At 43.1% G+C, this 25,946-nt stretch overlaps 2 protein-coding genes across 2 annotated transcripts; one reads left to right on the forward strand and one right to left on the reverse strand.

Moving 5' to 3' along the window:
• The first annotated feature begins 2,394 nt into the window (after window positions 1-2,394).
• On the forward strand, window positions 2,395-10,733 carry RNF139 (ring finger protein 139). The gene is made up of 2 exons (XM_069854647.1): window positions 2,395-2,645; window positions 7,633-10,733. The coding sequence occupies exons 1-2, from the start codon at window positions 2,465-2,467 to the stop codon at window positions 9,438-9,440; spliced, it is 1,989 nt and encodes a 662-aa protein (XP_069710748.1). The 5' UTR covers window positions 2,395-2,464; the 3' UTR covers window positions 9,441-10,733.
• On the reverse strand, window positions 10,316-25,935 carry TATDN1 (TatD DNase domain containing 1). Its single transcript, XM_069854648.1, has 12 exons — window positions 25,881-25,935; window positions 24,190-24,255; window positions 23,531-23,580; window positions 21,029-21,092; window positions 19,613-19,756; window positions 19,479-19,521; window positions 15,136-15,221; window positions 14,971-15,011; window positions 13,544-13,620; window positions 12,809-12,879; window positions 11,805-11,931; window positions 10,316-10,454 (listed from the first exon to the last, which is right to left on the reverse strand). The coding sequence occupies exons 1-12, from the start codon at window positions 25,900-25,902 to the stop codon at window positions 10,352-10,354; spliced, it is 894 nt and encodes a 297-aa protein (XP_069710749.1). The 5' UTR covers window positions 25,903-25,935; the 3' UTR covers window positions 10,316-10,351.
• Window positions 25,936-25,946: the final 11 nt, after the last annotated feature.

The raw sequence follows: 25,946 nt of genomic DNA on the forward strand, positions 1-25,946 counted from the left end.
CATTTGAAACTACGCAGTGCAAATTGCAAAATTAAAAATATCCAGTAGGTGTCATCTCCCAACCTGTTCGAGGCATGATGATCAAGTTTAGATTTTGGTTTAATTGAACTTAAATGAAAAGCAGGGAGTTTTAAACATAGCAACAAGTTTTCTGAAGAAAATACGTAAAAACGTATAAATTTGATCTGATGTGCTTTACTAACACTAGGACTTCTGGAACGTTTCCAAACTGGAACTGTTTATATACAAAGTAGTTTGCAGATATCCATGGCCGTACTTACAGCCTCAATAACACCTGTAAAATGCGCCTGTGAATGCACGTATTTAAACCTGAAAATCCATTTAACAGATTCCACTTAATCCACATGTCCTTAAAGCAATATCAATACTTACTACAGCATTGCCTCAGATCGTGAAACCTGCATTGCAGAAACAGATCTGAGATGCTCTTTACTGATGAGGATATTAAATGGAGTTGGAAGGACATTGGGAGGGCAGGGAATTCCATTTCAATAAGTGGTGTTTTAAGTTGTTGTTTTCTTGAAATTACACCTCATATAAATAAATATTTTCATGTGGATTATTGAGAACTATCAAGTGCTCAGATCTGCTTGATATACATTGCTTTTCATTTCTGATCAGATGCTGTTATTTGTATTCTGCATCTTCAAACTTAGTTGAAGAGTAAAATTATTCAGGCAAGTCTGAATCACTGCAACTCAGCCATCCTCAAACCTACGTAAACACTTTTCACCTTTTAAACGCTGACCTCTGTTATCTGGCATGGGGATACTCACTAGGTCAGAGTTATGCCTTTCAGCATGTGATTAAAACTTGCACTTTGTCCACATCCATGGATTTTGCAATACAATCCTTTAGCAATCCAGCAACATTTCTGCCTTTGTTAGTGTGGGCATTGCTTAGGAAAGTTCCTGTGCAAAACCACTGTTGCCTGACCCCAAATCCTTTGAAAACTACAGAAAGACGTGCAAGGGCTTAAGCTGTGAACCACTCCAGCACATGAAAAGGCTGAGCTGCAGCAGGTGAAGCTGAAGGCAGACACTGGCAGGAGATGGCAGCGGGGCAGGAGATGGCAGCGGGGCAGGAGATGGCAGTGTGGCAGATGCCAGCAGGCACCCAGGGTGATTGCAGCTGTGGCCTGAGACCTGCTTTAATTAGCACAAGCTGCAGGGTGGGAAGTGCCCCTTTGCAGACAGACTCACACGGATCACTTGTTTGCATTTAATTATTTTTTTAATCTTTTTCTTTCTTAATGAAATCAGCTCGATGTTTCCAATAGTCCCTGTATCCGTGGCTTCTGTGAAGATGTATGAGGAAGGAAACAGAATCTCAAAGGAAAATGCTTTTTTTTCCATATGATCCTGTCCTATGGTTATGCATCAAGCAAGACGGGGCTTTTGCATCACACATGAAAGAACAGGAAATTCTGCATAACCCTCCACTAATTAAAAGCTCATTAGGTCTTCAAGATGAACGTCTCACTTAACAGCCAGGAAAACATGACCTTAGCACTCCTGCCACCCAAGCGCAGTGAGGCAGTGAGGATGCGGATGTGCAAACAGCGATGGACACGGGCCAAGGAAGCAGAACAGCAATGGACACAGAGCCTGGGGGGGCTGAGTGGCAGGTTCCACCTGGGAAAACAGAACCCAACCTGCCAAAAAAGTCACATCTCCTGACCACGCTCTGAGCCAGGCTGGGCCCAAGGCAGGGGGAAGGGACAACTCTGCGGGGAGCACCCTCTGCAGTGACAACTGTCCATGTGGAGCCACTACAGTCAGGGTTAAGCTTACAGTTAGAGGTCCCGTGTAGAGTTGTCTCTGCTGAGAGCTGTCCCTGTGGAGAGCTGTCCTCATGGAGAGGTGTCCCCATGGAGTCAACCACCAAAAGTTGTCCCAGACCCCACAGCAGCGCGCAGGCCGGTGGAGGCTGCAAAACAAACATGCTCTATTATTATTTGAAAAGGACTCCTAGTGACGAAGCAGTGTTTTTAGGAACGGGGAATGAATCCAGCCTGGAAAAGGCACTGGGGAGACCTTATAGCAGCCTTCCAGCACCTAAAGAGGCTGCCGGAAAGTCGGGGATGGACTCTTTATCAGGGAGAACGGGGACAGGACGATGGGGAACGGTTTGAAGCTGAGAGGGCAGACTTAGATCAGATATTAGGAAGAAAAGTTTTCCTGTGGGGGTGCTGAGGCACCGGCGCGGGTTTCCCAGAGAAACCCCGCTGAGGCGACGCGGGAGGAGGCCGCTCCACCCCGGCTGAGGAGGCGCTCGGGAGGCGGGGCCCGCGCTGTGACGCGGACGCGCGGCCAGCATGGAGGCGGCGCGGCGGGGGCCCGGCCGGGCGGGGCGGCGGCTGAGCCCTCCCGCCTTCTTCCGTCTCCGCCCCCCCGCCCCCATCGCTCCTCGCGCGCGGGGGGCGGCCCCGGCCCGGCGGGGGATGGCGGCGACGGGCCCTCCGCGGCTCCCGTGGCCGCGGCTGGGCCCGCGGCTGCGCGCGGGGCTGGAGGTCGCGCTGCGGGTCCCCAGCCTCTTCCTCATCGACGCCATCTTCAACGCGGCCCCGCTGCCGGGGGGCTCCCCGGGCGCCGCGGTCCTGGCCGTGCTGCTGCGGCTGCTGGGTGAGAGACCTGCGCTCCCCGCTGCCCCCCCCGCCGCTGTCCCCTCGGTTCCCCCCCCCCCCGCTCCCCGCTGTCCCCTCGGTTCCCCCCCCCCCGCTCCCCGCTGTCCCCTCGGTTCCCCGCTCCCCGCTGTCCCCTCGGTTCCCCGCTCCCCGCTGTCCCCTCGGTTCCCCGCTCCCCGCTGTCCCCTCGGTTCCCCGCTCCCCGCTGTCCCCTCGGTTCCCCGCTCCCCGCTGTCCCCTCGGTCCCCCCCCCCCCCCCGCTCCCCGCTGTCCCCTCGGTTCCCCCCCCCCCGCTCCCCGCTGTCCCCTCGGTTCCCCCCCCCCCGCTCCCCGCTGTCCCCTCGGTTCCCCCCCCCCCCGCTCCCCGCTGTCCCCTCGGTTCCCCCCCCCCCCCCGCTCCCCGCTGTCCCCTCGGTTCCCCGCTCCCCGCTGTCCCCTCGGTTCCCCGCTCCCCGCTGTCCCCTCGGTTCCCCGCTCCCCGCTGTCCCCTCGGTTCCCCGCTCCCCGCTGTCCCCTCGGTTCCCCGCTCCCCGCTGTCCCCTCGGTTCCCCCCCCTCTCCCCGTGCCCTCAGCGGGGCTGGCGCTGCCCTCGCGGCGGAAAACCGGGGCTGTGCAGCGATCTTGGGGTTCCATAGCGCGAGGTCTCCCTGAAATACGCTGCTAAACCCTCACTTTAGCAACAGCCGTGCCGAACTGCCGGGTTTTAAATTGGAAGACGGAAGGTTTAGGTTAGGCTTTAGGAAGAAATTGTTGACGCTGCGGCGGGTGAGGCGCTGGCCCAGGTCGCTTAGGGAAGTTGCGGCTGCCCCATCCCCGGCAGTGTTCGAGGCCAGGTTCGGTGGTGCCTTGGGTCGCCTGCTCTAGTGGGAGGTGTGCCTGCCCATGGCAGGGGATTTGGAACTGCGTGATCTTTTAAGGTCCCTTCCAACCCAAACCATTCTATGATTCTGTGATAGTTGGATTCTCCAATGAAAGAGAAACCTTTTGAAACTGGGGATGGTTATTTTTTATCTCTTTTTCTCCCTTGGGTGAAGGCTGAAAGTCGCTGGTGTAACTGGGTGGCCCTGTGTTTGGAATCACTGGTGCGGGAGGGTCCTTGCGTAGCCTCGGCCCTGCTCTGCTCGTGCTGTTTGGGGGATGCTGTGCCCTGAGTCGCACCTGGGGACCCTCGAAGGAAGGAAGGGAGAATCCACCATGAGGCATGCGTGACGCTAGTTTTTTTGTTTTGTTAGATTTTTACAGTCATAAAAAATGGAAGGAAATGGGAGGTATGGCTGCTGGGGTAGGAGGCTGAGAAGTGTGGTTAATGATCACTCTGAAGCGTGTGGTATTTGGATTAACAGAATAAGGTGTTTTTCAGGGTTGCATTTATGTGGTCAGTTTTCTGGAGTGTTTGGGGGGAAGATGCTGGGTAGTTCCTGTCTCCTGCAGAAGAGTTTAGGAACAGTTTATGCCAAGAGATTTATCTTGTGCTTTGATATAAGTGGTCTGTGTCTCTTGGCTTTCCAAATTTGAAGAAAAATTGAACATGATGTTAAAGACCTTCCACGTGGTTCAGACAACAGAGTGCTTTTGCATCTGTTTTTTCCTCACCTGAATTTAAGGATTACAGGGTTGGTAGTTTGCTGTTGTTAGGATAAACCAAAATATTTATATTGGGTAATTTTGTATTTAAATAGTGGAGAATTTGCCCTTTTAGTTACTATTTGCAGGCTTTGAAAGACTGATCCAGATTTTCCCTGTAGTACAATGCTCTTTGGCTTTGGATAAAGGCACCACTTGTCCTCTCCTTGTAAAGGCTGTAGCTTTGGAGAGATTTCATAGCTGTCAGGGTGATGTTGAACAGTTCTGAAGTGTTCTGCGAGTACTACGTTCTTCAAACACGCTAATCGAGATCTGTGCGATTTGTAAAGTTTCACTGCAGAATTCCTTGGTCTGGTTATTCTGTCACTTGTTTTCTCTACAAGTACTTTGGGTTACACACAGCACAGAACCACGTTCTGCAACCAGAGCATGATGTTTTCCTTAATCTTTTTCATTAGCATGGCTTTATCTCCCACACAATATTTATATTTCATAACATTTGAATATGGTTTTTTTTAAGTGTCTGGGTTCCAGCAGAATCACTGCCCCTTGGGAGCGTGACACTCACTGCTCCATCAGCCCAGCACTTACACCTCAGCAAGGAGGCTGGTTTTTGAGAGGGTTACTATAAATACTGTAGTATGTCTGTAGAATGATGTGGAAGCCAAGTGTAATGGCTGGAACTAGGGGATAATTAGATTCAATTAAAAAAATACTTATGCATAAAGGAAATTGAACTCTGCACTGACTGAAAGTCAAATACTAGGCAGTGTGTGGCTGTAAACATGCTGACATTGCAGGAGTCAAGGGAAAATATGAAGGATTTGCTGTAACACAAGAAATTATTTTAAAAGTAAATAGTGTGGTTTGATAAAATGCTGTGTTTGAAGGCTGTGCTGGAGACAGGCGGTGATGGGCTGGCATAGGTAGGAACAGTAAAGGCAAGCAGCAATGTATACAGAAATGTGGGGCATCTCCTAAAAGGAAGAACTGCAACGCTTCCTGCCAGAGGGATAACGGGAAAGATTTACTGCTGGGTGAACACCTTGCAGGACAGGGGGAAGCCTCATGGTGTGCAAACAACTGAGTGACAGAAACGGAAATGGGGGAGAGGAGTCCTCATCTCCCCTTCTTAGATTTGAGTTACCTCCTGCGGCTTTCCAAGATTCCTTTTGGGGGCCTTAACTTTTCCAAAATGCTTCAGCTGTTTTTAGTCCTTCTCCAGAGGAACCAGTAGGTCTGGCTTTTCTGTTGGCTCGTTGTTGTACTGTTTTTAGGGATGTGTCTCATAGGTGAAACATTGGTGGTTTTGGATGACCTATAGTGTCTAAACACAGGCCTGTTACTGCAACTGCAAGGAGGAGAGAGTTCCAGAGCAGCCTGCTTAGTGCGAAATGCATCTTGTTTGGCTCAAATGATCAGGATTGTGGAAACAATGAGCTTGTTACAGGCATTTGAGCCTTTTCTGTGACTTATGAGAAAAGAGAGGGCACAAACCTGTCAGCAGCGTTCATTCTCCCACAGGTGTTTGTGGAAGGAGGTGTCATGGAAAGGCGATCCCGTTATCAAGCTTATTTAGAAATGAAGTGCTGTATGTAGTGCATGTTGAGCTTTTAATGGAAGAACTGAGCTATGATAGAAGGCACTTCATTGGAACAGTGATGAGGGTTTTCCTCAGTCCACTTCACAAGGTTACTGGGTTAATGATTAGTTAAGGAGAATGTGTTTATATCAGCTAGTGCTGCTGGCAAAGAACACCTGTAAGATGCATTAATAACTTGTCCTGTAGTCTGCCTTTTGCTGTTGAATCATATTGATCCTCTTTCTTCTTACTTGGTCCTCTGGGTTAGAGCTGTTTCCTGTGGGGTTCATAGATTCACAGATTCACCAGGTTGGAAGAGACCCACCCGATCATCGAGTCCAACCCTTCCTATCAAACACTAAACCATGCCCCTTAGCACCTCGTCCACCCGTGCCTTAAACACCTCCAGGGAAGGTGACTCAACCACCTCCCTGGGCAGCCTGTTCCAGTGCCCAATGACCCTTTCTGTTGTTCTCACTACTGATGGAATCAAATACTAGTTCTTAGCAAAGTGGTTTTTATTCCGCTCATCAAGATACCATGACTTAAAATATATATGTTTTTTTAAACACTCGATTATGGAGGATTTGGAGCAATCTAAAATACGATTGTCAGAAAAGACCGATGCTGTCCTCCAGCCGAAAGAGGATTACTTGCAATTTCATTAGTTTTAATACAGAGATTGAAAGAGATTTGCAATCAAACAGAAGTTGTAGATGTTGAAATCTCTCCAGACTGGTATGGATGAGAAAGTGGGTGCATAGACTGGAAGCTACTTGAGGAGTTCAAAGGAAAGGCAGTGTGTGTCCTGAAGAAAAAAGAAAAAAAAAAATTTGAAGGAAATGGCTCTAGTGATAAATGCCACTTAATTTGACACTTGATAGGGTAGAGCCTTAGCTTTGTAGCACACAGTGGTGAAATGCATAAGCCATGCCACAGAAGGGGTTTACTGTAAGGTTGTGAATGTAATGCCCAGGTACCATAGGTGCTAGAACAGGATTTCTCAGAGGAACGTGAACGCTTTCCAGTCACGGTCAAGATACGTTCATGGTCAGTGTGAGGGAAAGGTTAGCAAACAGGAATTTCGGGATCTCTATCTGACTTCTGTGATTCTGTGACTTCTGACAAGTAAGATGCAGGTTTGCACTGGCATTGGCAAAGAGGCTGCTGGTAGAATTTTGGATTCTGTGTAGAAAAGCTTTGTTCTGTGGAAGGTCTCTGAGACTTGTGCAAACTGGTGCCTCATAGAAATGAAAGCAAACTGAAAGGAATTGGAAGAAGAGTGCTGTCCCCTCACTAAACTGCAGCATTTTTTCACTTTTCCCATTAAAGGGATTACCTGAGCTGTTCTGGTGACTGTTGCCATTAGTACTCTAGCCTGTACACTTAGTTGTATGCTTTGCTTAAGTGAATTAGGGGAGTTAATAAGGAATAAATGCAACCTTTACTAGCTTTGCCTGTAAAGGTGATGCTGTGTCTGGTAACTGTTTTCTGCTTTTAGTACTTGCCTGCCGTTAGATTTCAAGAGTGAGGCTAAAAGGCTGGGAGTTGTCACTGCTGTGCTCTGAAACTGCAGATGAACTCAACAGTAATTGTGACTTAATGCTTGCGTTGGCTTTGCATCGCAGCTGCAGCGCACAGATATATTGAATGCAGAGATTAGGGCATCCTCCTGTCTCTTCTCTGGAAAGGGCACAATTAGCAATGTAATGTTACAAATGACTAATTGGGAAGCCATATAAAAGTAGCTCCAAAGCTAACAGGTTAAAATCTGTTGTCAAATTTCTGCTCAGAATAAATGATTTCCATCTGTTTTTAGGTGTCTTTGTATCCAGTGTTGTTCTGGTTTTACAACAGCGAGCACTTTTCAAATTTTATATGATCGCCTCGGCATTTCTGCTGGCTGCCACTTCAGTGTTGGTGAATTACTATGCCTCTTTGCACATAAACTTCTACAGTGCCTACTACACAGCTGCATTTGGAATTCAGATCTTCCCTCATAAAGGGCCGTCGTTATGGATGGCACTTTCCATCCTTCAGCTCACCTTTGGAATCGGATATGTTACATTGCTGAATGTGCAGTCCATATACTCTCAGCTCATCATTCTGGATATACTGATTCCTGTGATCGGCTTGGTTGTTGAATTACCTTTAAATGTCCGCAAAATGCTAGTTATTATTTCAGGCCTAGTTCTGACACTAAATACCACAGCCATTTTAGTTACGAAGATTAAATGGTTCTACTATTCAGTGCGGTATGTTTATCTGCTGGTGAGGCACATGTATCGCATTTATGGATTACAGCTGCTGATGGAAGATACATGGAAAAGGATTCGTTTTCCAGCTGTACTGCGTGTCTTCTGGCTAACAAGACTTACAGCACAAGCTGTGGTATTAACCTACGTTGTAAAGATGGCTGAAACTAATACAGAAGAAAAATTCTTCTTGATATCATGGGATAACTGCTGGGAACTGATTTGCAGTCTGATCATCAGCGGGTGTGACTCGACTCTAACTGTGTTAGGCATGAGTGCTGTCATTTCCTCAATAGCGCATTATTTGGGACTTGGTATCTTGGCATTCATCGGATCAACTGATGAGGATGACAAAAGGCTTGGTTTTGTAGCACCCGTCTTATTTTTCATTTTGGCTCTACAGACTGGTTTAAGCGGACTGAAACCAGAAGAACGATTAGTTCGCCTGAGTCGAAACATGTGCCTTTTGTTGACTGCAGTCCTGCATTTTATCCATGGAATGACAGACCCTGTGCTGATGTCTCTCAGTGCCTCCCATGTGTCATCGTTTCGCAGACACTTCCCTGTACTGTTTGTTTCCGCTTGCCTTTTCGTCCTTCCAGTTCTGCTCAGTTACATCCTCTGGCACCACTATGCACTAAATACCTGGCTTTTTGCAGTTACAGCATTCTGTGTAGAGCTTTGCCTAAAAGTAATAGTTTCCATCACTGTTTATATATTGTTTATGATTGACGGCTACTATAATGTGCTATGGGAAAAACTTGATGATTATGTCTATTACGTTCGATCAACTGGCAATATTATTGAGTTTATATTTGGAGTGATTATGTTTGGCAATGGAGCTTACACCATGGTTTTTGAATCGGGAAGCAAGATTCGTGCTTGTATGATGTGTCTACACGCGTACTTCAACATCTACTTGCAAGCAAAGAATGGCTGGAAGACTTTTATAAATCGCCGGACTGCTGTTAAGAAAATCAACTCGCTTCCAGAGGTGAAAGGAAGTCGGTTACACGAAATAGATGATGTCTGTGCAATCTGCTACCATGAGTTCACCACCTCTGCTCGCATTACTCCATGCAACCATTACTTTCATGCACTTTGTCTTCGGAAGTGGCTGTACATTCAGGACACTTGCCCCATGTGCCATCAAAAAGTGTATATTGAGGACAAGGAAAATGCCAACGTGTCTAACAACAATGGGTTTGTGGCACCAAATGAAAATCCTGTACAAGTTGCAGAAGCTGCTGCTGATGCTGAAAATGAATTAAATGAAGATAACGACAGTTCTGATAGTGATGAGGAGGATGATTGCGTGGCACCGCACTTGAATGAGCCTCTTAATGTTGACTCTAACTCTCTTGGTGATTAAAATGCCCTTTACTAAGCCGTGAGGTATTTGTTTAAGATTGACTTCAACAGAAGGAAAGTATCACTTGTAGTTATTGTACTTAAGCACAACGGCAGTATCTCAGTGTTGAGTCTGTGAATGGTGGTCGTTTACTGTGGTGTGTGCTACTGTAAATATACCTCTAATTTTTGCTGGTCTCTTTCATGACCACCTTAAAATTATGTACATTATTGTACATGGAATAAAATGTTTTCACATGTTTTTAAGATGGTTGGGAAAACACTCTTTAATTGATGTGGTGATAATGCTGTGCCAAAGACTGTATACCAGTAACCCCTCATCAATGAGTTCTGGATGCAAATGAAAAATAGTCGTGAAAACAGACTGTTCAGCGGGTCAAATCAGAAATTAAAAGCCTGAACCAAAGCAGCTTTACTTACAGATTCAGTATAGGCAGAGCCTTTTATGCTAAAAAAACTAGTGAGTTGTTTCTAAAAATCTAAAAATGTAGGTTGGTAGACTTAACGTTATAGCATTTGCGTATGTGGAACAAAAGACAAAACTGCTAAGCTTTCCAATAAAGTAGTAAAGCATGGCATGATGTGTTAAACACTTGTGAATTGCCCGTAGCAGCATAAAGCACTCAACATGGAAACTCAGCAGCCTGGTGTTCATCTTGTGATGCATACAGGTATTCACAAGAGTCGCCGGCTCGGGCTGTCCTTGCAATTGATCCTGAATCTTGAGGAAAGGGAAACAGGGCTGAGAAACTGCACAAATGCAGACAACCTTTTCAAAAGCAGCTTTAATCTTGTACTAAAAAAAGCACTACATATTGGCTTCCATTGATGAGAACTTGCAGATAATATAGTCTTTAAGTTTTTGCAATATATTTACTAAAGTTATGGTGAATAAATGTAAAAAAACCAACTTTATTTGTTTGGAAAGAAGACTTTAATAGTGTTGTTATATAAAGTATTGGCCAACTCGAGCGGGTCTTCTTCTCTTACTGCCGCCATTATTTCCAGTATTTGACTGAAAAAGAAAGATTGATATTACAAGACTCTGAAATTTAGTACTGAATATACTCCAGACTGCTGCATGCGTGTGTACAAGTCATTAAGATTAACCTGGAATAGAAACCTCTGATGCAAACAACAGGGCAAGGTGCTCAGATATGCAAATAGCTTCACTTTTAAGTCACTAACTGCCTTTCCCTTTACACCAAACACTGGTTGCTCACTGGTACAGATTCATCTTTGGTCTTTTGACTCTTGTTTGGAGGAAATTAAAGAGCTTTCTGTTTCAAAGAAAGTGTCATTTTCTGGGTGTCTTTATCAATTATCTTCATTTTTCAGACTGAAATTTGTTACCCTTTCAGGGGTAAAGCTGCACCATGAATAAACTTGTCTATGGCAAAGCTGAAATTCCAGATACAGCCTTGTCTGAGACTATAGCTGCCAAAGTAACTTACTTCTACTTCCCTGTTCTCTAGATTAATTGTGATTAACACATTCAGATATTTGCAGCAAATGTTAAATGAAGGATATTATGGGACCCATAACCTTGATACAAGCCAGGGAAAAGGAGGCAAAAGGAATGGGATGAATAATGTTAATACTAAGTAACAGAAAACCAAGCCACAATCTTTGCTCTGTACTTGCATTGATCAGTTTAAAAAAAAAAAAATTGCTCTTCACAATTACTGGAATGCAAATATTTTCCTAGATGCAGAATTAGTCCATTTCATAACCATTCTTGTGCTTTGGGGATGTTCCAGGTGAGATGGGGTGAGATTGGGCCTACAGGGAAATAAGGAACAAATACCAAAGAATTTCATCCTTGAATACTCTTATAGGACTTACATCTCTATACCCACTTGGATGCAGAAGGATGCTACATGTGACTGAAACCCTGTTCATTAAATCCCTAAAGGCGGAAAAAAAAAAGCCCCTTCCAAGGGGAGTTGGGGAGTTCTGAAAATAAATAGAAGACAGAAATATCACCATCAAAATGGAAAGGTGTCCAGCACCACTAAAAAAAGACAAGTGGAAAATTCCTCCTGCCAGCTGAGCTGTGTTAACCAGCATATACACCCTAAATACTGACTGTACCTCGTGGCCTGGGGCTACATTTCCCATCACACCTTGCTGCTTAAAAGTAAAAAATTATCAACTCTTCGTTGCCGTACATTTTTCTAAGGCTTAAGAGGTTCTCAGGTTTTTAATCTGCAACTAGTAGAGTTTATAATGAATGTTTTAAAGGGACAGTAATTTTAAAATAAGGTTGAACTAAACAAGATCTTGTTTTATAAAAAGAAACTTGACTGATTTTTTCCGTCTTTCCTGTGAAGTGTTTAAAATAATAGTAGAGTAGCGCACTTACATTATATGGCAGGGTTCATTTCTGTCCTTCAAGCAGTGCCCTATTTCCCATTTCTTTTTTGTAGGAAATGTAGTTTTAACATATTTTGATCCAGCATGAGTATTTTTCACTCCACACCAAGGAGCATCTAGTTTCATGTAACAAAAAAAAATAAAAATTAAGAGCATGCAGTCATTTGAGAACAGCATGAGATCATTTAATTAACTACTTCCACAGAAAAAAGTTCTGCCAATCTCTTTCTAGCACTGACTTCCAATTCAAAATTGAATTTAAGAGATTTGGGCAATTTAAGATCTTCCCGATCTTTAAGATTTTCATACTGTTACCTTCCAGTACCCAGCACTGACCTAACACAGCCTCTGCCACGATAAAGAGAGCTGGATACTGCATGTATTCCACAGAAACATCCTATACACTTTAACAGGTCTGTACTTCATGTGCAAATAAACCTAAGGATTGAAGCAGTTTGTGGGATTGTGACTCAGAAATTAAAATAATTACTGTATTTATAACTGCCAGTTATTGATGACTCAAATGAACATTAAAAAAAAAAAGACACCCCTAGATAGTCAATTAAAATCACTGCTCATTAGGCAAAGAGGAGAATTCGAGTGTTCTGCCGCTTTATTCCATTTAAAAAACAGTTGTTTCCAAATGCCGTTCCTGCTACCAGTGGCAAGATGAGAGCCGCTGCCTCGTGTCCAGCACACCTCCGGCAAGCTGATTTTTAAAAGATATTCAAGCAGGGCTCCTGGTACATTTAAAAATCCAGGTTCGTCAAGTTGTCCTTTTAATCTCCCCCTGCCATGTCAAGCTGATGCAGCAGCTTATTCCTTCCAGCAGAAGGCTGAAAAGGAGCTTGTGAACTGCTTTGTAAAGTGGAGAAACGGCCAGTCCTGCTCTGAATTCCGTAGGCCTTGGTTCTGCCTCACCATTGCTCTACGAGCACACCTCATTGCCCTACAGTGTTTAAGTCATGAATTTACTAAAATATAAAATCTTACCAGTCTCTATCATTAATCGTTCACTAGGAATTGATTTCAGCGTCTCCAAGTTGGCCTCTGTTTTCAATGAGCTAGAAAATCAGAATTTGGTTAAAAACATAAGTGTATAGAAAAGTAATTAGTTTGCCCATTGAAATGTTTTGCAGCAAAGGCAGCTTCCTACATAATTTCATTAAGAGTAAAATTTGCTTCATTTTTCAAGTGCTGCCTGTAAATTCTAAGTTTTTAGGAAACAATGAATCTGGAGAGGGAGTGGGTGAAGCCGCCTCACCCCAGCGAGCAGAACCCCTGCCTGCAGTGCCCTTGCTCGCGTGGCCCGTGCAGCCTCCAGAGCGGCGCTGCTGGCTTCCGGCCAGTGACTGCTGAGAATTCCGACTGCATAACCGGCAGACGAGGCTGCTCAGGTTATGTTTGCATCACTCCCGGATTTGATGACATGGCTGCTTAAAACGATGCTGGTTTTTAAACCCTTTTCAGGAGGACGGCTGCCACGTTCAACAGCCGTATTTATTCACAAACAAGGATTGATCTGAGCGTAGCAGAACAGACCCAAGACTCGATTCAGTGTGAGTTAAGAACTCTATGGCTAACAGACTAATGAGTGCAATTCTATATCTGTCAGATGATTTAAGAGTCTAGTGAGCTTTGAAAACTTGACCTCATCGTTTAAAAGAAAGCAATTAGGTCACTGTAGCTGACATTTTAAAACAGTGTTATTTCTTGTAAAGAACTTACCAGCCATTTATTCCAATATAAAGATCCAAATCTAATACAGATGCTGCCTCTTCCTTTGTGCCATCAAAGGAATGTACCTAGAACATATATAAACATAGATGCACATGTATATACAAATATATTTACTTCATTTAAAACTCCAATCATTTAAAAGTACATATTTGTTTTTATTTGCATCATAAATTTGCCTTTGATAGCGTGCATTACACATCAATACAAACATAAAGATGGGACACAGCTCAACTGATTCTGAATCTGGGCAAACTTCAGGCTTAAGTTGATCGAAAACTGCAATGAAAGCGGTTACTATGTTTTATTAGCAATAAATGTCTGTAGAAAAGGCCTGTTCAGCGATGCTGCTTTTGGCCCAGGAACTTCCTGCAGCCAATAGGTGGGAGACCATCCACGGGCAGCAATCCTGTCCAGGCTGAATTTCTACTTCCTTTCCTCAGTATTCCCTACAGGGCACTGTCAGGGATATAATAAAAGAGCTGTGTTATGTTTTCCAAAGATTTTATTCCTCTGTAACTAGAGAGACAGTCTGTTTGGACATCTCAGGGACTAAAGAGCCAAGCAGCTTCTCAGCTTGAGTGGAGTACACAGACCGTCTCCTTCCCCATGTGGGAGGTGGACAGTCCATTGCAGCAGGACTCTGCGCGTTTCTCTGCTTGTTACCAGTTTTGCAGAAAGGAGAAAGGAAGGAAGGAGAGACTGTGCAGAATTATGTAAGAGCGCAACAGGCAAAGCACTGAGGCAGGGGAAGGTTTTTGCGGTAACAAAGGGAAAACCTGGGGACTGAGATATTGTTGTAGGAGGTGTGGTCTAACGGGACAGGATAATCCAAGCATTTATTACTTCTAGAAAACGCTCCCATAATGGAAACCTGAAAGAGGGTTGCTAGACTTCCGTAGTCATTTCATCCCAAGTTTTTCCTGTTATGCTTTTGAATTAAAATGCGTGATCCAAATATCTAAAGACATAAAGCAATCAAAAGTTACATCTGGATCTAATTTGAAAATGATGTTTAGCGTCAGAAGCAAATGTTTGAGGTTACGGCTTCCACTGGGAACATGTATCTAAATTATCTGTGGTCTGAATGTACTGTAGTTACAGACCCTGAAGAACTGGGAAAAGGCCAATGTCAATTATAAGGTGCTTAAACTGTCCTTCTGAAGGGCCAAGAAAAACTGCTCACGTCAGCTGTAGAGCTTTTTCTCAGCCTATCTTCTTACTTTGCAAAAAAAAATTTGAATAAGCAATGAAAATAAAAATAATAGAAGGGCCTAGAAAACACTTATTAATAATAACTTAAATTACATTGTACAAAGCCTGCCCAGATTCCATGATAAACAAGAAGTTGCATATTAAGCCGTGATAGTCACACACGCGCGTGTAAAAAGGAATGTTGCACTGAAGTCCTTACTTACCACCCCTCCTACAAATCTATCTCGGTTTCTTCTTAGTATGTCTGTGAAGCAAAACAAATAAAAATGTAAGACAGCTTTATAACAGGCAAAGTTGAAAGAGTCAGGTTTCCAGATTTTTCATATTCAGAATTTGCTCTAAATATGAAATTCTCAAATAAAACCCACCTAAAAACTCAGCATGTGAGTTTCTACAGTGAAGAAACATGGGCAGTTGTGTCTGTTCTGACAGGTCAAATTGTTTTTCAAAATACCTGCAAAATAAAAATCACCTTTAAACCAGAAACTCAATGCAAAAGCAATTAAAGACAGTTGAAGAGATTTTTTTTCAGTGCTTGTGTGCTTTTGTCCTCCAGAACTAAAGACAGAATGAAGGCAAAAGCTCGTATTTGTGCAAGGATGTAAAAGGACTCTTTCCCAGGGTACATTCACATAGCACTGCTTGATGCTGCAAGACAGACAAGAAGCAGCCAAGAGCACCAGTACAGAAGAATGCACACATATTTATGCTAAGCACATGTTCTTGTGTAGTGTGGGTGTTGGAGTTTGGTTTTATTTATTTATTTTTAATGAAAGAGGAACTGACTGGTCTTTCCACAAAGTTTTGGAACATGAGGAATGGGAAGCGTGGATGATGTGGAGACCACTATTTCAAGAAGCGCTTGTAAATGTGGTGAGGGCGAGTGAGGGAACATGACGCAGTTCCACAGCCCCAGATGACCAGAACTGCATTGGAGCTGGCTGGCCTGTGATGTATAGTAACAATCCAGAGTTTGTGTTTGCTGTTCCATGAAGGTCAGTCTTCCCTCTCGTGGGCTGGAACAGGTATTGATATTGGAGATCTTACTTCTGCACCCTTCTGCCTAATGTCTTCACTTTTTCAAAGTCTTCCACTGTTTTCTCTCCTCTCCTTTGCATGCCTGCATCTTTTCCTTTCCACTCCTTTTTATCCCTCTTCTACCTCCTACTCCTAGTATTCCCTTTGAAGGAGCAGTAACAGTGAGGCAGCCGTCCTACAAAGAGACATCAAAACATGTGAAGAGGGAAGGTGACCAGGTAGTGCGGTTTCCAAAGGATTCCGGTTTGCACTGAACTAACCCGCCTCTTGTCAATCGCAGGTAGTTCTGAGCCCCAGAGCATTGTCACTCCCCACTGCTGCCACACTACACCCACGCACACAAACCACCAGCGCTCAGGAAACACGGTGAGGAGCTTATGCATGGCAGAGGGCCAGCAGCCTATAGGTGACTCAGTATCCATACATTGAGAAGGACGACATTGCCTGCCCCAACAGGCTGGGGGAGTATGTACAGATCGGATTTCTTTAGGTCTTGCTGTTCAGTCCACGGCTCCAGGACATTCCCATCACCAGATATTAGGAACGTTTCAAAGGCAAACTCGTGTCCACATACTCCTGAGCAGGATTCACCTGCCAGTCAGGAGAAAGTGCCAACAAACCATTACCTGTTCCTAAAAAGGACAGTGCAACTGCCCATTTCATTTTGTGCAATTTTCACTATTTTCATTATATTACAGGTTGATTTCTCTCTGTATAAGTTACCTTCCCTGTTTATCAGTGCAGAGATAAAACAAATGGAAGAGAAACAGGATGTAATGTTAAAAATGGACATGAAAATTCAGAAGACGAGACTTTGCTGAAGTTAAAAAATATTCTCCTTTAGCTCAAGCCAGAGCACATCCACTTTGAATCGTGTTTGCAGCCTAGATCCTGTGCTTAGTTTAGCTTGTTTGACTAAAATACATTTAATTGCAACTATACCTACAATTGTTTAATTATTGGTGGGGTTTATTTTTTGAACAGAAGATTTGTTTCTTAAGGAAATGAGGTTTTAGAGACTGAGCTGCAAATAAGCCCCCTATGTAACCTCCTGCCAATTCCAATCTAATTTTGAGAAGGGCAGCGATCTTGGAAGTACAAAGTTTAGTGCCTCTACAAATGGAAAGGCAACTTGAGCTTCTTCCATTTCTAGCAAGAATGAGGCCCAACATATGCTGCTGCTTGCCCTGACAAAGAGAAAGGGGAGGTGAATGGGGAAGTTCTTAGATAGAAAAGAAGGAAAAAAAAGAAAAAGGAAAAAAAAAAGAAATGGAAAGAGGAAAAAAAAAAAGAAAGAAAAGGAAAAGAGGAAACCCTGGAAATGTATGAAGAAACCAGACATACGGTGATCAGAACGGTAACAAAATAAGTCAAACTAAAGCCTTAGTGGTTCCAGTTCTGAAGGAACAACCTTTTTCTTCAGGCGACCCGACCCTCATTCAGTAGATGCTGGTTCTATGTTGTTTCTCAATAACGAAGTTTGAAAATAGTTCTGCGCAGTTGTTTGCAGGTTTAATTTTGACCATGAAGATCAGGTACTGTGGTATTTTTCAGGTTTGGGATCAAGACACTAAAAGAGCTGAAGCAAACTGGCCTTGCTGAGGTAGATTATCCCCAAACAATTCTGGATTCACATACAAACAGCAGCGCGTGTGATTTTGCTCCTCCCCTCCACTTTGGTTAGGAAAATGCCTCTTTCCATGTCATTAAGCCCCACAAACCCCTCCCAGTATCACAGCGGAACTGAAACTTCTATATACTTATCAGTCCATTTATAATGTGACCTTCACGGTAATATGAAGGCAGTACCTTCAGCTCACAGCCATTCAAATCACCAACTTCTGCTGGAAAAGTTATGGGAATGGAGAAAAATTCAGACAAAAAAAATAGTTCTTAGGGATGCTTCAACAAAGGAATTTCATCTTCACTAGCTCCTCATCATTATTAGCTTCTCAATGCAATAAAAGGATAAAAAAATTTCTGCAGATTAAAATTATCCAAAATAAAACACAACATAACAACAGAGAAAATAATGATTAAACATTAAACAAAACAGAGGTCATGCTGAGATACAACCCACTGGGAAACTGCCACACTTCACTTCCCCAGTGCAGCTCTGCAACTGCTTGCTGGCTATCCCAACGACTGCAGCACCACCCAAACTGCAGATCAGCTGAACACTGGTGACATCCATCTAAGCATTTTGCACTTTGCCTTCCTTTTCCTCTTAGTTCATTTATACAGCAAACACTGAACATTAATTTGAAGATCTCGTCATCCACTCTGCTGAAGCTCATGAAAGCCAGACTATATCCAAGTCCATAGCATTCAATCAGCAGAAATGAATCCTGACCATGTTTCACAACAGCTTGAAGGATGAACAGCATTTAGAAAATACAGAATTTACAAACACAATGTTTGCAGGCATCTTGTCATTGAGGCTCAAAATATTTCTTCATCCCCTTGTATTTCTTCCTTTCTGTCCTTTTCATCAACCACCTCCTTCCAACTGCAATTTCCAGGCTCCCAAGGAGCCCATGGAAATTAGATATATGCATTTCATAGATTCATTGAAATAGCTCAGATAAAGACTTGCTGTCATTATTAACCTTAATTAGAAAGGACTCACCTATCGCTTTAAAAGGGATTTCTGTGCCACCCTGTCACCTCTTTCCTCAAACCCAATTTCAATGCACTTGATTACAAATTCTTCACTACGGGTTGCCAGCTGCAGTCCACCAGATAAGGGAAATCAAATACATTTTTCTTCTCCCAGAATCATCAAGGTAGTAAGTATCTTAAGATATACCACTAGTAGTTTAGTTTGCCACAGGAAAGAAACGGGTTACGCTCCAAGGTGTGCTTTGCAGAACTGTACATGGAATTCTACCAGGAAAAAAAGTTCTCTCCACTTTGCTGAATATTTTACTGTAGGACTGTAGCATTATGAAGAAATTAACTCTACCTACTGCTAACGTGTGGCCATTACAAAAAAAACCACAACTAACCAGTGCCCCCCAGTGACTAATTTACATAGAACAGTAATATGCCAAAGACAATTCACTAATCACTCACTCATCTTACTTGAATTTTATCACTTAACATCTTTCAGTCAGTTCCCTCTGTAGATTGAAGTCCTCACTACAAGAACACAAGCTGATTTCAGGGGCTGTGCTAGCGTCTTTCCATTCAGTACCTATGCTGCATTTATTAAGTTAAAACACAGATTTCTCCAGCTCCTGAGATCACCTTTTTCATTAGCTCTCAAGTATCTGCTCCCAGCTAACACCTCCTTTAAAAGCTCATTTCTTCCTCTGCTGACACTCAGCCTAATTCTTCTTTCACACTTGGCAGTTACGTTACTCTCGAGTCTCCAAGAGTTCTTGAGTATTAGCAAGAATGAACACCTATTACACCCAGAAATTCCTATAAATTTTACAGAAAAAGACAGGCTAAGTCAACACCAGACAGACAGAAGAAACTTTATCCCATGGCACTACTTAAACATATGCATCTTTCTTTAATGTCCCATTTCTGCTAAAAATATAAAACAAGACCCAACCCTGCAAATTACAGGTTTATATCTGACAAAATGTTACGCGGTAGAACACAAGACAGAAAACACTCCTGTACACTGCTACAAGTCAATTAATAGTTATCAGAAGTTTCTTACTTGAGCTGGGTGTCCTTTGGGCAAAATTCTAATCTATCAAAATCTAGAGATATAAAGAACAAAAAAAGCACTTAGTATTTTAGAATTTTTTAATATATGTCTAAAACAAAGAGAAGTGCCATGATAACACTTACCTAAGCCACACTCTCCAACTGCTATTACCTTTGTCTTATTTTTTTCAATCAGATTTTTTAATTCAGATAAATACTGTGCAGGGCTACTCTGCTCAAATTCTCCACAGCGGGTAGGATGACAGCCAACCGTACTGTAAAACATGTCTAAAGCAAGACAGCATTGGAAGGTTTTAAGAAAAAAATGAATACAAAAATAAAATTCCTATAAGGCACAGACAGTGTCTGTATCTGGACTTTTTTTATTGCTCATGATTTTAAAAGAAAAATCCATTTGAGCACCTTTATCTTGGTGATGATTTTATTACACTGATATTTTTTGCTTTAACAATATTAGACATTATTTCCAGTGAGTGTATGTGATTCTTTTTTGTACACAGAACCATCTAGGCTGGAAAATACCTTTAAGATCACACAGTCCTACTGTAAACCTAACACTGCCCAGTCCACCAGGTTATTCAGTACACTCCAAAACTGCAACTCAATTATTCTGATGGACTGACCCTCAACAAATCATACAATTGTTGAGGCTGGAAGAGACCTCTCGGGATCATCTAGAAATCCACCTTATTCAAAATGCATCAGATTATCCTCGCCTGTAAGATTTGCAGACAGCACACAATTTCCCTTGCATGCCTCTGCATCAGCTGTTACAGAATTTCCCAAGCAACATTGAGACTGATTTACCTAAGCGTCTAACCTAGATTTCCTCAATGCCAAAACTAAAATTTCTGTTAAGTGCCTTTATGGAGAATGTAAAAGAATGAGGGGAAGGAAAGATTACATAAGGCCCCAAGCAATGTGAACTAACACTACAGCTAGTCCTGCTTTGATGGGAGTGGGGAGGTAGATCAGGTTGGACCAGATCACTCCCTCAGGTTCGTTCCAACCTAAATTATTCTGCGGTTGTGTTTGTAAATGGTAATTTATCATGCGGTTTAGTTCAAATATATATTTATGCAATTAGTGGAAGGATATCTGCCTTTCACAGAAAGAGAGGGAAAGCTCGGAGAACCAGGAAGAGAAAGGTAGCTATCGTGATCAGCTTGAACAAGACAGACTGTTGAGTAAAAAACAAAAAACCCAACAAACCCTATATATTCCACACCACATCAGCAGTCTAGGTTATTTCTAGATGAGAGCACTGTAACGAAATTTTTATTCCAGAAATTTCTTGTAATTTGCATTTCAATCTAAAAGTACGAATTACAGGAAAGACTGATTCCTTACAACACCCAGTGATCTAAAGAGCAACACAGAGAAAGTTGTACACAATGCTTTTAATCCCATTCTGAAACATAATTTCTCATGTTAATCTGAGATTCTGTAGACACTTCCAGGGACAGGTCCTTTTGAGATTCTAACTCTGAGAGTGGTAAAGGTTATATTTTTTACAATATGAATTTGAAGTGAAAATACCATTTGTCTGTGCCAGCTGCAATGCGTGTTTACTGTCTTGTAGACTCCCACCTGTAATCAAAAACTTGGAAGAAGAGAAGTACTGTCAGCAAGTGCATTCTTTGAATATCGAACAGAATTTTTAAGACCTAAGTAAGAATCTAGACAGAGAACATCAGAAGATGATTACTAATGCATGCATGACAAAATTTCATAAATCAGTAACAAACTGCAAGTGTCCTCAGGAACAACTAAATGCACTAGGCATGAAAACCTGACTTCTTTCTTTCTCGAGTATATTCTATGCTATGTATCTAAAGCATTAAATGAGTAAAATATTTCTATTGATGCCAATATTAACTTCATTAGACAATAACTCAAGAAACTTAATTTGCATTTTAAAAATTGTATGTAGAAACATTCTCCCCATCTTACAGGTGGGGAAACTAAAAACTCCCAAAGACCCAAACCAAGACATGAGTAAGTCAGTACATAAACCAACAAAAAAGTCTGTATCAGTCAGGATTACAAATGTAAGATTTTCTGGCTCCAATCTTTTATTTTTACCTTAAGACCAAAGGTTATCACACAAGAACTGTTGCTTATAGTGTTTTTGAACCACCACTTGCAGGATCTTGCACCCTAGGTCCTAATAAATCATGACTATGCTGCTTTTGGACAACTCTTCTACCTACACATCCTGTACATCAGACAGTCAGGACCAAGTCAGATATTTCTGCAGAATGCTCCATTAGAGACGGACACATCCCAACAGCATCACCAGAAAAATAAGTTACGCTGAAATGGGCTCCACGTACATATAGCACAGGCAAAACTGCACCAAAAAATACCATAAATCAGCAGCTACATCGGGAAATAGAAGCACTTTCAAATAAACAGACTGAGCTTCTACGCAAGCAGAAACAAACTGGCTTGACTGGCTTGACTTCTGACATTGTACAGGCCAGTAGTAAGAATGAAAACATAGCTAAGTACACAAAACTCCCGAGTTCCATTTCTGGATCCACGGTGTCTCCTGAAAAAAGTATACAGCCACTCTACTTTTGATCATTAAACAGGAAAATTGCCACTTACTTTCAGAAGGTAGTATAAAGATTAAACTTATACAGCACACGTAAAAGCAGTAAAAATGACTATAATTCTGTATTTGCAGCACTGTAGTAACTACTCCATCACTAGTTTTCTTTTTTTGTCTCACAGTTTATTTCCCACTCTTTTTCAGATGACAGCCTTTTAGCAAACTTCTGAGATTCTAGAGGAGGGTTTATTTATTTATTTCCAATCCACCAGCCTTATTAGTGCAGTAAACCAGTTTGTGACAGTACAGACTGTATTCAATCTGTATTCAATTGTATGCTATTGACCACCTGAGGAACCTGTACATGTACAAGTCTATGGGACCAGGTGAGATGCATCCCAGAGTCCTGAGGGAACTGGCCAATGCGGTTGCCAAACCACTCTCCAAGATATTTGAAAGTCATGGCAATCAGGAGGAGTCTCTTCCAGTACCTGAAGGGGGCCTACAAGAAAGCCGGGGAGGGACTTTTTACAAAGGCTTGTAGTGACAGGACCAGGAGAATGGCTTTCAACTGGAGAGAGGCAGATTTAGACTAGACATAAGGAGGAAATTCTCCATGAGGAGGGTGGTGAGGCACTGGAACAGGTTGCCCAGGGAAGCTGCGGCTGCCCCATCCCTGGAGGTGTTCAAGGGCAGGCTGCGTGGGGCTTTGAGCCGCCTGATCTAGCGGGAGGTGTCCCTGCCCCTGGCAGGGGGGTTGGAACTGGATGATCTCTAAGATCCCTTCCAACCCAAACCATAATTCCATGATTCTATTTTAATTCACATTTTTCTCTTGACAATTTTTTCAGTTTAGAGAGAGATACAAGCAGACTGAACTATCATAACTAAAGGAACACGGTCCAATGCTGAGAACACCGCTTTCAAGCTAAGTTACAAACCTGCTCATAATGATGATGTATTTACTAGCAGACATTCAGATGTCTCAACTGAATTTAGGGGCACTCCCAATTCTTCTGCAATTACCGGTTTCTCTTACATATAGACATATCTGAAGAATCAGTATCAGGACAGTTTTTGAGTTTTGATCTGTGCCGTAACTGTTGAGCGACTCAGGATTACTCAGCATACAAGAAGACAGGAGTGGCTGCATAAAACCTACCTAAGGTGGGCAATTACAGATGTATGAATATTACAGCTGCAGTAGGTCAGAAGAGCACATTTTCCTGTTGAAACTGTACAACAGAAATTCTACATACATACACATGATAACACTGAACTTAAATAATCAGCATCTAGTGATCTGTTCAAATGAAAGACAGTGCTCTCCACAAAATGCTCTTGCATTATGCTACTGAGGAAAGTTACTGTGTTTTCCATCACAAGTTCCAGAAACACTTATTTTAATAGTGGAGCACTAAAAAAACCACAAAGTATTAGAAAGCAGTTTAAACTATCGAAGAAATCTTATTGTAAGAGATTACCTTTTTAACACCAACTTTGACTGCTCTCTCTACCACATCCAAAAAGTCATCTGTGAAAGTTCATAAAAACATCATAACTTAAGGTTTTACAGCATAATTTAACTCTTTCCAACTAAAAATCACTTTCATACAGTGAAAATGCCTCGTGAGCAATCTTTAAAACACACTTGATTAATCTTTAGAAGACAATAAAAAATGCAATAACTGAAGATCCGATTTACATCCCAGAAGTCAGCGGATGTTTCTCACGTATTTTAGTAGACTCTGTTTTTACATCTATATGTAAAGATCATGACAGCAAAAAAGCATCAGTTGTAATTAGTAACTACAATTCAGCAATGCAATAACTTGGGAGTTTATTGTTCATAATTCTCAGATGAGTTTCTTCATGCAATCCTAACATAAAAACATCGGCAATTTTCCATTTTGCTCTAGAAGCAGTTATCTGTGTGACAACTTAATAGCAATTCAGTAGAAGAGAATACATTTTACTTAGGACACCTAACTTATTTTGTCACATTTTCTTCTTCAAGCCATAGTAAATAACAAGTATCCAGTTTCTGAGGAGAAAGAAAAAATTCTAACCTCACTTTCTGACAAGAGGCTTCCATTTGAACAAGAGGGATGGTGTCTTTCAGCAGATAGAAAGAAGCATTTACCTTGATGCTTTTGTGTTCCTCTGTAGATTCCTCTGAACATAGGATCTGTCAGATTAACACCAATATCTATGAAGAAAAAATTAACATAGAAATTACATGGTATAACCGCTCTACATTCCATTCCAAGTATTACCCAACTGGGGAAGGCAGTAGAAAACATACCTTAGTAGTCCTCATCTACCACACTGAAGGCCATATACAGCTTAAGCCTAAGCTTACTTGCATATCTTAGAGCTTGACAGAAAAAATAAAATTTTGGCCCTCTGTGCAACTGCAGGCTTATTCTACAAGTGTATAAGGCATGCCCGTATAATCATAGAACAGTTTGCATTGAAAGGGACCTCAAAGATCACCCAGTTCCAGCCACCCTACAACAGGCAGGGATGCCTTCCACGGGATCAAGTTGCTCAAAGCCTCACCTAGCCTCACCTTGAATACCTCTAGGGATGGGGCATCCACAATTTCTCTGGCCAACATGCACTTACAGTAAAAAGTTTCTTCCTAGTATTGAATCTATATCTCCTTAAAAGCAGTGCCCCTCATCCTATCACCGCTCTCCCTCATAAAGAGCCCCTCCCCAGCTTTCCTCTAGCTTTCAGGTACTGGAAGGCTGCCAGAAGGTCTCCCCAGAGCCTTCTCTAGGCTGAACAACACCAACTCTCTCACCCGGCCTTGCAGGGGAGGGGTTCCAGCCCTCTGATCATCTTTGTGGCCCTCCTCTGGACCTGCCTGTCCTGTGCTGATGACCCCAGAACTGAACGCAGAACTCTTGGTGGGGTCTCTCGAGAACAGAGTAGAAGGGGAGAATCACCTCCCTCGACCTGCTGGCCACACTTCTTTTGATGCCACCCAGGATACAGTTGGCTTTCTTGGCTGCGAGCACACACTGCCGTTTCATGTTCAGCTTCTAATCCATAAGCACCTCCGAGTCCTTTTCTGCAGGGCTGCTACCCATTCTGCACCCAGCCTGTAACTGTGCTTAGGATTACCCCAACCCAGGTGCAGGACCTTGCACTTGACCTTTTTGAACTTTATAATCACAAAAGCTAATACATATACACCGTTTATTGCAATTAAATCTGCTTTGCACATGAAAATACAAGTTTACATTTGCCAACAAGCAGTTTAACAGGGCAGACACAGAGGGACCCACACACACAGAGGGGACACACACAGAGTGGGGGGGACACACATGGGGGACGCACACGGACGCACACAGAGAGAGGGACACAGAGGTTTGCACAGAACGACACACACAGACACAGAGGGACATATGGACACACACACACACCTGGGGGGTGACACATAGGGACACACACAGAGGGACACATAAGGGACAGACACACACAGAGGGACACATGAGGGACATACAGACACAGGGGGACAACATGGGGACGCATATCGACACAAGGACACACACAGAGGGACACATAGGGACGTGGTGGGGGGAACAGACATAGGGACACAGAGGGACACACACATGGGGGGGCGACACACAAGGAGGGACAGACAGAGGAAGGGACACAGAGGGGCACACACAGAGGGACAGAGAGACACAGAGGGACAGACATTCGGAGGCACAGACAGCACCTCCTTCCCCTTCAGAGGCACACATGGGAGAGGGAGGGACACAGGGACAGGGACAGCTCCCCCTTCTCCCCGCAGCGGAACGAACACCCCGTCCCCCTCACCGATCAGCCCCGCGCGGTTCATGGCGGCGGAGGCGGTGCCTGCGCGGGGCCGCCCCTTCCCGTCCC

The sequence above is a fragment of the Phaenicophaeus curvirostris genome, chromosome 3, assembly GCF_032191515.1.
Source record: "Phaenicophaeus curvirostris isolate KB17595 chromosome 3, BPBGC_Pcur_1.0, whole genome shotgun sequence".
NCBI lineage: Eukaryota > Metazoa > Chordata > Aves > Cuculiformes > Cuculidae > Phaenicophaeus > Phaenicophaeus curvirostris.

Excerpts from the sequence above, each read along its gene's own strand:
- RNF139 (XM_069854647.1), top strand. The coding sequence starts at position 2,465 with ATGGCGGCGACGGGCCCTCCGCGGCTCCCGTGGCCGCGGCTGGGCCCG. Across the intron at positions 2,646-7,632 it reads CGTGCTGCTGCGGCTGCTGG|GTGTCTTTGTATCCAGTGTT; the intron begins GTGAGAGACCTG and ends ATCTGTTTTTAG.
- TATDN1 (XM_069854648.1), bottom strand. The coding sequence starts at position 25,902 with ATGAACCGCGCGGGGCTGATCG. Across the intron at positions 15,012-15,135 it reads CTCACATGCTGAGTTTTTAG|ACATACTAAGAAGAAACCGA; the intron begins GTGGGTTTTATT and ends TTTGCTTCACAG. Across the intron at positions 12,880-13,543 it reads TATATTGGAATAAATGGCTG|CTCATTGAAAACAGAGGCCA; the intron begins GTAAGTTCTTTA and ends CTGATTTTCTAG.